This window comes from Hyperolius riggenbachi, chromosome 8 (assembly GCF_040937935.1).
Source record: "Hyperolius riggenbachi isolate aHypRig1 chromosome 8, aHypRig1.pri, whole genome shotgun sequence".
Classification (NCBI taxonomy): Eukaryota; Metazoa; Chordata; class Amphibia; order Anura; family Hyperoliidae; genus Hyperolius; species Hyperolius riggenbachi.
In genome coordinates, this window is record NC_090653.1 from 28,576,645 (window position 1) to 28,589,027 (window position 12,383).

The 12,383-nt window shown below is 43.3% G+C and overlaps 1 protein-coding gene across 1 annotated transcript; it reads right to left on the reverse strand.

The window, feature by feature from the left end:
• Positions 1–11,021: 11,021 nt before the first annotated feature.
• On the reverse strand, positions 11,022–11,957 carry LOC137527229 (olfactory receptor 8G17-like). Its single transcript, XM_068247735.1, has one exon. It carries the CDS (start codon positions 11,955–11,957, stop codon positions 11,022–11,024), a length of 936 nt encoding a protein of 311 aa, XP_068103836.1.
• Positions 11,958–12,383: the final 426 nt, after the last annotated feature.

Here is a 12,383-nt window from a genome sequence, read left to right on the forward strand (position 1 = left end):
GGAATTGGGAAAATGAAGGTAAGTAAACAATAAGATTAACAAACCAGGGTTACCGATTAGGCAACCACTGTAAAGGCAGGTTGGGAGATTAAGACCTGTCCCCACTCAGGATTAAGATGTCTCTCTCTGTAGATCAGGAAAGTAAGGGTATATCACCCCTCCACCCGGGGTGGACAAAGTATTGCAGAAGGTAAACAGATGCGCCAATAGGATAAAATATGCTAAAAGTTCTAAAAAGTACTTGGGAGACAGTGGTGGACTTACCTCCCCGAAGCAGACATAAAACTGTCAGTTTTCAAACAGATTAAATTTATTCACATACTCCAGAATAAAAAGCAATGCGTTTCGCTGGTATATTTCTGCTTCCTCAGGCAATAACAAGAAGGAGAATCAAACTGCTAGATCAGAGACAAAGGAGCCATCAGACTATTGTTCGTATTTTTTGTGCAAGGCCTTCCCCAAAAAAACTACGAACAATAGTCTGATGGCTCCTTTGTCTCGTCTGCCCTGGAGAGGGAAGTCCACCACTGCCTCCCAAGTACTTTAGAAATTTTAGCATATATTCCCTAAACCTCCGCTCTTGTCATATCGGCAACCACACAATCTAAAACAGATGATTGTCAGGAGCTCTTTGAATAGGCCTCAACAAAACGGAACATCACCCTGCCGACAAAAAATATGTGGGACCTGCAGACACATTTACTCCACTGACAGGGTAACGATACCAGGTTCACAACAGGAGTACAGAATACAACGTAAATTTTCTTGTGGGTCCACCAATCTGGTATATCTGATCATGTGTGCTAAATGCCCCAATGTTATGTACGTGGGAGAAACTGGACAAACTCTGCGCAAACGTATGAATGGACACAGGCACACTATTAATGATACCAAATCTGGACTCCCAGTTGCTACACACTTTCGGTCCAACGGACACAGCATGGATGATCTTCGTGTCACTGCCCTGAAGGGCGGCTTCAAAACGTCAAATGACCGATTAATAGCAGAAACAAAATTTATAAATAGTTTCAAAGCTGTGCAGAAGGGTCTGAATAAGGACAACAACTTTCTATATTGGTATGAGATTGATGATATATGAACTGTCTCAGCCACCCTAGCTGAACTTGTGAACTAAGAATTTACGATACCTCTGGGTCAATCCTAATACCAGGTCTGTGAGCAATAAAGTAAACAAGGATCCTTATCTTACCCCATTTAGATGGTCTGTTTGTATTAAGGCATCTTAATGATGTATTTATGCTTGAAAAAAATATCTGTTTTTCCTTTTGATGTTGCATGTATATAAGCTGTCTGTACCACCAGCTTGCAAACTAACAGGATATAAACCTGACGAAGGCTGCAAGGCCGAAAGCTTGTTTATTCTTATTCATTTGTAGTTAGCCAATAAATGGTATCATCCTGATTTAAAACTTCTTGCTTTTACTGATGGCTAACACGGTATAATACCCTACTGCTACCTCTTATCTAAATATGTGATATGTTTATTTTTAACCTCTTGCCGACCGCGTCACGCCAATGGGCGTGGCCGTGGCGGCAGCCCCAGGACCGCCTAACGCCAATTGGCGTAAAGTCCTGGGGCTCTGTTTTGCAGGAGATCGCGCACAGGCTGCGCACGCATCTCCTGCTTGGGGGGCGGAGCTCCGCCCCGCCTTCAGTCTCCGAGCGGCTATTGCCACTCGGGAGAATGTTAGACGGCGTGATCGCCGTCTATTTGCTCTGTGCAGCGCTGCGATCAGCAGCAGCGCTGCACTGGGGACAGCCGTGTGACACGGCTGTCCCCCTGGGGGACAAGAGAGCGATCGGCTCTCAAAGGCAGAAGCCTATGACAGCCGATTGCCGTAATTGGCCGGCTGTGGGGAGGGAGGGAGGGAAGGGATTTAAACGAAGAGGTTTTGTTTTTTTTAAAAGCTGCAACACAAATATTTATAAAAAAATAAAATAAACATGGGGGTAGCGATCAGACCCCACCAACAGAGAGCTCTGTTGGTGGGGAGAAAAGGGGGGGGGAAATCACTTGTGTGCTGTGTTGTGCGGCCCTGCAGCTTGGCCTTAAAGCTGCAGTGACCTTTTATACTAAAAATTGCCTGGTCACTAGGAGGGTTTAGCCCTGCAGTCCTCAAGAGGTAAAAAAGGGGTTATACAATTTGTGGTTAACACAATTTTTTTTCTTTAGAAACAAACAAAATAGGTGGGTCGGCCAGATCCAGAGGAGGTGTCTGATCCGGGGATTCCTCAGATTCCGAGGACTCGTGCCGCCTCCTTGCCCAATGTTTTTATACAGGAATTTCAGCATCTATTGAGAAATTTAGGCATTGGTAAATTAAGCTAAAAATGGACTCCCAACAAACCACGTAAAACAACCGACTCTAATTCTGGGTACTCCACATACAGTCTACCCATAAAACGAACTGTGACGAGAAAAAAGGGTGTTATAATCAGAATCAGAATCAGAATCAGAATTTATTATCGCCAAGTACAACGGTGGATTGTACCCGGAATTGGTTTTGGCGCATACAGGGTCGTCGATGAAAAAGAAAAACAGGAATAGCATACGGTTAAGCATACATAGACATGGGACAAGCATACATAGGACAACATTACAGCTTGTGCGTACAATTAAGCAGAGTACAGCATTGCATACAGTTAAGCATGGTACATACATATAAACAATAAAAAAGCAACAGTAAAAAGCAAAACAGAGCATTACAGCATACACGTACAGTTAACGAAATACAAAACATAGCAAGAACATACGCTGTTAGCAGAAACAGAAAAAGAGTGGGACTGGAGGAGCATCCTGAGAGCTGATATGAGCGCTGCCATTTTCGGCACTGGACGCTACACAGCGACACGCTCCCAACAAGACAGGTGCTACCGAATGTCCACGAAAGTAGAGAGAAGGCTGTGAAAGCTGAGGGGCATCATGATGGAGGCGGACAGCAGAGTTCACTCGGACCAGGTTGCCCGAGGAGCAGCGCTCCCGATTACAAGTCCGCACGGCTGGCAATGGGGGGTGCAGACACAGTGGGGGCCCTGTGGGGCCAGGGGGCACCTTTGCTGGGCCGCAGTGGTGTTGGATGTGGGGCCAGGGGGCACATTTACTGATGATTTACTGATTTACTGATTTAATGATATGCAGTAACCCTGGATCTAAAATGCATAGATCCTGCATAGAATTTGTTACCATATAAAGTGCATTACAAAAAAACATTTAAGCAGTAGCCTCTCATTCATACCTCTTGGAAATACAATATCCATTTGATGAATCCATGAAGCCTTTTTCTGTTTCAATATTTTACTACAGCAGTGTTTCCCAACCCTGTCCTCAAGGCCATGAACAGTGCTTGTTTTGTGGAAATCCACAGAGGTAGTTAATTAGCTTTGCTGAGACACTAATCATCCTACCTGTGAATGTCTGTGGTTTTCTGCAAAACATGTACTGTTGGTTGGCCTTGAGGACAGGGTTGGGGAACTCTGTACTACAGCATCCAAGTTGTGTTACATTATGGCTGGCTTCCTTAAAATGCCTAGACATTGGGGTTTCATAACTCTTCTCCCCTTTCCTGAACTTTGTAATGGCCCTTCTGTGCTCCTGTATGCGTGCCTACACAGGTTGGGTCATTTCACCCTCATACATGAGACCACAAGGACATTTTAAACTGTATATAACCCCTGCACTTGAACAAGTGTATCTCCCTCTGATTTTAATTTTCTGTGTAGGGATGGCAAATACTGTTGCCTTAAAGTAGTTCTGCGCCTGCGCAGTAAGCCATGTACAGCGTGGGCTTGATTGACAGCGGAGGTTAGCGCAGGCGCAGTGAGGATGACCTCAGGGTCGGCCTCAGCACCGTGCTCGGAGACCTGGACAGCGGCGCAGAGCGGAGAGGTCGGCGTGGGACAGTCAGCTGCAAGGGGCTGAAGAAAGCCCCCGGTGAGTAAAGCTCATTTTGTAGATTTTGGCTGATAACTCCTTTATCTGCCGGGCGGTATGGACGAGCTCAGCTCGTCCATCAACGCCGGAGGCTGCCGCTCAGGCCCTGCTGGGCCGATTTTCGTCAAATAAAAAGCAGCACACGCAGCCGGCACTTTGCCAGTTGCGTGTGCTGCCTGATCGCACCGCGTGCAGCGGCGAAAGAGGGTCCCCCCAGCCGCCTGAGCCCAGCGTAGCCGGAACAAAAAGTTCCGGCCAGCGCTAAGGGCTGGATCGGAGGCGGCTGACGTCAGGACGTCGGCTGACGTCCATGACGTCACTCCGCTCGTCGCCATGGCGACGAGGTAAGCGAAACACGGAAGGCCGCTCATTGCGTGGGGCTCAGTGGGCTTTCATGCAGCCAACTTTCAGTTGGCTGCATGAAATAGTTTTTTTTTTTATTAAAAAAAACCCTCCCGCAGCCGCCCTGGCGATCTTAATAGAACGCCAGGGTGGTTAATGATGACATTGCATACACTGCAATTCAGACATAGAAATGTACTGAATTTAACTGTGGTGGTGAGCTTCTTCTTGGGGGCCATGTCTTCATTTCTGACCATATCCTGTATTGTTTTCCCACGCTTGATGGAAAAAATTTTCTCGTCCTGAAAACGTGGTCTTAATTCTCTATCTGTGCTCAATAAGGACCAAACGTATGGATAACATCTTTTACCATATTGGTATTCTTGCCGAAATCCATAACACTGGGTACACCTTTGTGTTCCCCCGATCTAACGCTCGGCTCCGATGACCTGTATGAATAATGGTGTCAGTCTTGTGCATGTTGTACCTCTTTTGCCTAATTTTTTCTTTCAACTCCAATCCAGATTTTTGGTAATCAGCAGGAATAAGGGTAGACCTTAGTGCCGTGGACTGTTCAGCAGCCTGAGGTGGTCCGTTTGGTGACTGGGATCCCGCTAAAATCACATGCAAATAATGCTTGATACTGCGGGGGGGGGGGGGGGGGGGATCTTAATCTGTTGGCTCTAGCAGAAGGAGTAACACTGTAAAACAGCTGTCAGGCCATCACTCCACCTTCACTCCCACTTCTCACCATGCTACATCTAACAGCGGTCACTAGGTATTGTGTTTCATGGACTCTGTGCTCAGCCTCTTCCCACATTGACTGATATAATTAGCATGAAAACTTGAATTTTCCACACCTCATGGTTTTCCTTTAGTAGCTTAGGTGATAAGGAACGATAGGTGAGGCCAGGATTGAAGATTGGCTTAAGGGTCAAGGTCATGAAGGGGCAGCTTTGGGATATCAGGAATAATTTCTAGTGGAGATAACCCTATGCCAAAATTCCAAAGAATTCTGTGGTTTCTGCATCAGGCAACAAAAGATATCAATTCCTCTAGCCATAAATAAATCTGCTTCATATCAAGCTATTAAATGACCACTATTGCAAACAAAAGCAGGCAGTTAAAATCTGACAGAACCAAAAGTTTTGGGACAGTCCATCTCCTCATACAGGATTCTTAGGGTTTTCTTTGTTTTCAACAGAATTTCCTGAACAGCAGTTTAATTGCCAAAATAGTAAGATGCCAGCCAGTGTGGAAATAATTAATATAGCCTTTATCATTGAATTGTGTTTATATCCTTTATACTTTGTATTCCTATATACTAAGAGCTTTTCAGTATACTTTGAAAATGAGAGCAAATCATTGTAGCAAGATTTTTTGTTATTGCAGGGTCTTCTGAAGGAGACACAGAACCGATCTAGACCAGTATTTCCTGTGACGATTCTGAAACCTAGGAGAACCAAGTTCTTGAAAAACGGAACTTCGATAATAATTTGGCTGGGAAATAGAAAGTTATACAGCAGACCCGCCCAGACAGAAACTGAAAGTAGCAGGAATCAATGATGATTGGGAGACAACGACATATGATGTACTGATGGCAACGCCTATGACAAAGATATCATAAGGGATGGGAGTGGGAGGAGACTTTCTCTTCTCTTTGTGCTAGCAACAAGTTAACACTTGTCTGCATGTAAAGCATAAGAGAAGGCCACGTGTGTAAAATAAAAACGCCTTGATCCTGACCTAACAAAAGTCTTTCTTGGTGCTTCTATGGTGATGAAGTGAATGTTTTTGACATCAGCCTCCCTAATCACTTGCACACTATTGTAACGCTGGCTGTGATACAAACTAGTATACTGAAAATACGATAATCGAGGTCAGATCGTCAACTGAGGTCATGCATGTGAAGACTGAGATATGCGGTATACAGGGGCTAAGACAGGGCAATGTCAAATACAGGCTCGGATCATACACAGGTAGTCAGATAGGCTAAGGTACATTAGGCTGAGACAGATGCTAAAACGTTAAACAGGCCGAAGTCATAAACATAAATCAGATGTCTGAGGTACAGATAAGGATGAGACAGAGACAAGGTCGTTAGGCTAGCCGAGGTCAATATCGAGTATCAGATGACTGTAGTACAGGGGTACAAGACTTTAATCAATAGTGGAGGGTTTTGCCGGGTCACAAGCAGAAAATCAATAACAATATACTATATACAATACTACCTAAGGATAGATATACAGGGAGTGCAGAATTATTAGGCAAGTGGTATTTTTGAGGAATAATTTTATTATTGAACAACAACCATGTTCTCAATGAACCCAAAAAACTCATTAATATCAAAGCTGAATATTTTTAAAAGTAGTTTTCAGTTTGTCTTAATTTTAGCTATTTTAGGGGGATATCTGTGTGTGCAGGTGACTATTACTGTGCATAATTATTAGGCAACTTAACAAAAAACAAATATATACACATTTCAATTATTTATTTTTACCAGTGAAACCAATATAACATCTCAACATTCACAAATATACATTTCTGACATTCAAAAACAAAACAAAAACAAATCAGTGACCAATATAGCCACCTTTCTTTGCAAGGACACTCAAAAGCCTGCCATCCATGGAATCTGTCAGTGTTTTGATCTGTTCACCATCAACATTGCATGCAGCAGCAACCACAGCCTCCCAGACACTGTTCAGAGAGGTGTACTGTTTTCCCTCCTTGTAAATCTCACATTTTATGATGGACCACAGGTTCTCAATGGGCCATGTCATTAGTTTTTCTTCTTTTATACCCTTTCTTGCCAGCCACGCTGTGGAGTACTTGGACGCGTGTGATGGAGCATTGTCCTGCATGAAAATCATGTTTTTCTTGAAGGATGCAGACTTCTTCCTGTACCAATGCTTGAAGAAAGTGTCTTCCAGAAACTGGCAGTAGGACTGGGAGTTGAGCTTGACTCCATCCTCAACCCGAAAAGGCCCCACAAGCTCATCTGATGATACCAGCCCAAACCAGTACTCCACCTCCACCTTGCTGGCGTCTGAGTCGGACTGGAGCTCTCTGCCCTTTACCAATCCAGCCATGGGCCCATCCATCTGGCCTATCAAGACTCACTCTCGTTTCATCAGTCCATAAAACTTTAGAAAAATCAGTCTGGAGATATTTCTTGGCCCAGTCTTGACGTTTCAGCTTGTGTGTCTTGTTCAGTGGTGGTCGTCTTTCAGCCTTTCTTACCTTGGCCATGTCTCTGAGTATTGCACACCTTGTGCGTTTGGACACTCCAGTGATGTTGCAGCTCTGAAATATGACCAAACTGCTGGCAAGTGGCATCTTGGCAGCTGCACGCTTGACTTTTCTCAGTTCATGGGCAGTTATTTTGCGCCTTGGTTTTTCCACACGCTTCTTGCGACCCTGTTGACTATTTTGAATGAAACGCTTGATTGTTCGATGATCACGCTTCAGAAGCTTTGCAATTTTAAGAGTGCTGCATCCCTTTGCAAGATATCTCACTATTTTTGACTTTTCTGAGCCTGTCAAGTCCTGCTTTTGACCCATTTTGCCAAAGGAAAGGAAGTTGCCTAATAATTATGCACACCTGATATAGGGTGTTGATGTCATTAGACCACACCCCTTCTCATTACAGAGATGCACATCACCTAATATGCTTAATTGGTAGTAGGCTTTCGAGCCTATACAGCTTGGAGTAAGACAACATGCATAAAGAGGATGATGTGGTCAAAATACTCATTTGCCTAATAATTCTGCACTCCCTGTATATCGCAAACACTGCATATATATCTATCACAGCAAAACTAAACTAGACTCAGTAGCAGAGCAAGGTCCAGTGCTCAGTGACCTGAAAGCTATCACAGACACTGAACGACTGACCAGCCAAGTCTTAAATACTGGGGTAACGTGCAAGCATGCCCCCGAACTCCCAGCCAATCAGAGGCTTCCCAATTGTCAGCTGACCGCTGTGTCAGCTGACCAACCTCACACTCATTTTCTCAGCCTATAAAGGCTGTTTTGAGCTGTGCACGCTCGCCCAGAGGGATGGCTGGAAGCGCTGCATTGGCTCACCGCTGTAGGGAAGTCGGGAATGCCATCAGATACAGCGGAAGTGCACGGCTGCCCGGAGCTGCCGGCAGCCGCGTCCGCATGAATTTTTACAACTATTTTGTCAGTTAGACTTTGCAACTGCTGTTCAGGAAATGCTGCTGAAAAAAAAACCAAAAAAAAATGAGAATCCCACCATGAGGAGATGAACTGGCCCAAAACCTGACGTTTCTGTCAGATTTTAATTGCCTACTTTTTTCACGATAGTGGTCCTTTAAGCAAGCATCAGGTTGCTTTTAGAAATAGAGTTTTTTTTGGGTAGACCTGAGAAAGCATGAAGTCAACTGGGCCAAAACGTTTATCACCATATTTGATGTAAAACATGCAACTAAATCAGTGGCCAACTACACATTAAACAATTAGTAAAACACGAAAGGAGAAAGAAGAAACTCCCTGGGAGCGCCATTGTTGCCAGTATTACTCCAATGTATATTGGGTTGTCTACATAACCTTCAGCGTTGCTTACGAATGATGAAATCATGATTTTATATTGGTGTGCTCTAGCACTGCAGCTTGTCCATTTGGGTTTATTCTGTATATATGGAGGAAATAATTATTTGACCCCTCACTGATTTTGTGAGTTTGTCCAATAACAAAGAAATGAAAAGTCTCAGAACAGTATCATTTTAATGGTAGGTTTATTTTAACAGTGGCAGATAGCACATCAAAAGGAAAATCGAAAAAATAACCTTAAATAAAAGATAGCAACTGATTTGCATTTCATTGAGTGAAATAAGTTTTTGAACCCTCTAACAATAAAAGACTTAATACTTAGTGGAAAAACCCTTGTTTGCAAGCACAGAGGTCAAACGTTTCTTGTAATTGATGACCAAGTTTGCACACATTTTAGGAGGAATGTTGGTCCACTCCTCTTTGCAGATCATCTCTAAATCCCTAAGGTTTCGAGGCTGTCTCTGTGCAACTCTGAGCTTGAGCTCCCTCCATAGGTTTTCTATTGGATTAAGGTCTGGAGACTGACTAGGCCACTCCATGACCTTAATGTGCTTCTTCTTGAGCCACTCCTTTGTTGCCTTTGCTGTATGTTTTGGGTCATTGTCGTGCTGGAACACCCATCCACTACCCATTTTCAGTTTCCTGGCAGAGGGAAGGAGGTTGTCGTTCAGGATTTCACGATACATGGCTCCGTCCATTTTCCCGTTAATGCGATTAAGTTGTCCTGTGCCCTTAGCAGAAAAACACCCCCAAAGCAAAATGTTTCCACCCCCATGCTTGACGGTGGGGACGGTGTTTTGGGGGTCATAGGCAGCATTTTTCTTCCTCCAAACACAGCGAGTTGAGTTAATGCCAAAGAGCTCTATTTTGGTCTGATTAGACCACAGCACCTTCTCCCAGTCACTCACAGAATCATTCAGGTGTTCATTGGCAAACTTCAGACGGGCCTGCACATGTGCCTTCTTGAGCAGGGGGACCTTGCGAGCCCTGCAGGATTTTAATCCATTGCGGTGTAATGTGTTTCCAATGGTTTTCTTGGTGACTGTGGTCCCTGCTAATTTGAGGTCATTCACTAACTCTTCCCGTGTAGTTCTAGGATGCTTTTTCACCTTTCTCAGAACCATTGACACCCCACGAGGTGAGATCTTGCGTGGAGCCCCAGAGCGAGGTCGATTGATGGTCATTTTGTGCTCCTTCCATTTTCGAACAATCGCACCAACAGTTGTCACCTTCTCTCCCAGCTTCTTGCTAATGGTTTTGTAGCCCATTCCAGCCTCGTGCAGGTCTACAATTTTGTCTCTGACATCCTTGGACAGCTCTTTGGTCTTTCCCATGTTGGAGAGTTTGGAGTCTGCTTGATTGATTGATTCTGTGGACAGGTGTCTTTTATACAGGTGACTAGTTAAGACAGGTGTCCTTAATGAGGGTGACTAATTGAGCAGAAGTGTCTAACCACTCTGTGGGAGCCAGAACTCTTAATGGTTGGTAGGGGTTCAAAAACATATTTCACTCAATGAAATGCAAATCAGTTGCTATCTTTTATTTAAGGTTATTTTTTCGATTTTCCTTTTGATGTGCTATCTGCCACTGTTAAAATAAACCTACCATTGATATGATACTGTTCTGAGACTTTTCATTTCTTTGTCATTGGACAAACTTACAAAATCAGTGAGGGGTCAAATAATTATTTCCTCCACTGTACATATATATATATATATATATATATATATATATACACAGCCCAACAGCTTGATAAATGGTGTTCAGCCCCAAACTGCAGGCTGTCACTGCTGCAGACAATGGTATTATTACACTTTTGTACAATACAGGCCAATTTTGTGGACTTTGTATTTGGGCAATGTTGGTATTTCTTTCTTCTTCTGGTTTTGCCTCATGATCTAAAGCAGTGTTCCCCATCCCTGTCCTCAAGGCCCACCAACACTGCATGTTTTGTGTAAATCCACAGAGGTAGTCAATCAGCTCTGCTGAGACACAAATTACTTCACCTGTGCATGTTTGTGGTTTTCTGAAAAACATGCACTGTTGGTGGGCCTTGAGGACAGGGTTGGGGAACTATGATCTAAAGGACACCTTTATTATATGTACACTGATTGTGGGTGTTTCTTGTACAATTATTTGTTCTTACGCTTTAAACAGTTGATATAAAGTACTTGAGTTTCCTCTGCATAGCAGATTTCACATCCTTATTTTTCAAACTGTATATAAAAGGGTTGAGCATGGGAACCATGGCCGTGTTGAACAAAGACAGAAGCTTGCTGGACTTGAAGGTGCTACTCGGTGTCAAATATTGACAAATAAGAGTTGTGTAGAGAAGCATAACAGCCGTTATATGGGAGGAACAGGTGTAGAAGGCTTTGGATCTACCTGTACTGGTCTTAATTTTCATTATGGTCGTAATTATGAACACATAGGAGATGAAGGTGAGGAGAAAAGGGGTGAATGTTACAATAAGACCTCCATGTGTGTAGATCAAAAGTTCCAGAAAGGAGGTGTCACTGCAGGAGAGGTTCATCAAAGGAATGAGGTCACAGAAGAAGTGGTTAATTATGTTTGAAGTATAGCAAGAGAACTGTGATATGATGAATGTTGAAGGAATCATTTGCAGTAGACTAAGCACCCAACAGAAAATGGCCAAACCGGCACAGACCTTACCATTCATGATCGTTGTGTAATACAGAGGTTTGCAAACTGCGACATAGCGATCATAGCCCATGGCTGACAGCAACATTAAATCACCGCAGGATAACCATGTGAAAAAATACATCTGTATTATGCAGCCAATAAAAGATACCTCATTATTTCCTGTTACAAAGTTAACAAGGATTTTATGTAGTGTAACTGTGGTAGAACATATGTCAATAATGGACAGGTTACAAAGAAAAAAGTACATGGGAGTATGGAGGTGAGAGTCCAGGCAAACCAGTATAAGAATAACGAGGTTGCCACTAAGAGTGATGAGATAAATGTGAAGAACCAGGAGAAAGACTGGGACCTGTAACTCTGGGACATCTGAAACCCCTTTAAGTACGAAGTAGGCCACTGATGTTGTGTTCTTCTCATTCATAGTTCATCTTATAACTTTACTGCTGAAAAACAAAACACCTCCCATACTGAACAAAGGGTCTGGCAGTACAACCAACTACGATATACAGCATATATAAAAGCAGATTTCATTTAACTATTGAGTGAGTGGTCAGTATCATCTATCAGGCAGGAAGAACAGGAACAATCAGATGTACGACTTAAGCTTCAGTGTAAGAAATGCAGCCAGTTAGGAACGACATGTGCTTTTTTAAAATATATTTCATTCAAAAACATGAACTGAAATACGAAAAATGAATCCTCTTGATCTCAGTCCTAGGCAAATAGAAATGCTCATCTCCTGATTGATGGGGAATTCAACCTTAGGAACAAAATTTCAGCTGTTGTGATGCATTTCTTTTTTCACCTAAGGAATATTACAAAAATTAAGCACCTCATTCCTTGAGAG

Excerpts from the sequence above, each read along its gene's own strand:
- LOC137527229 (XM_068247735.1), bottom strand. The coding sequence starts at position 11,957 with ATGAATGAGAAGAACACAACATCAGTGGCCTACTTCGTACTTAAAGGG.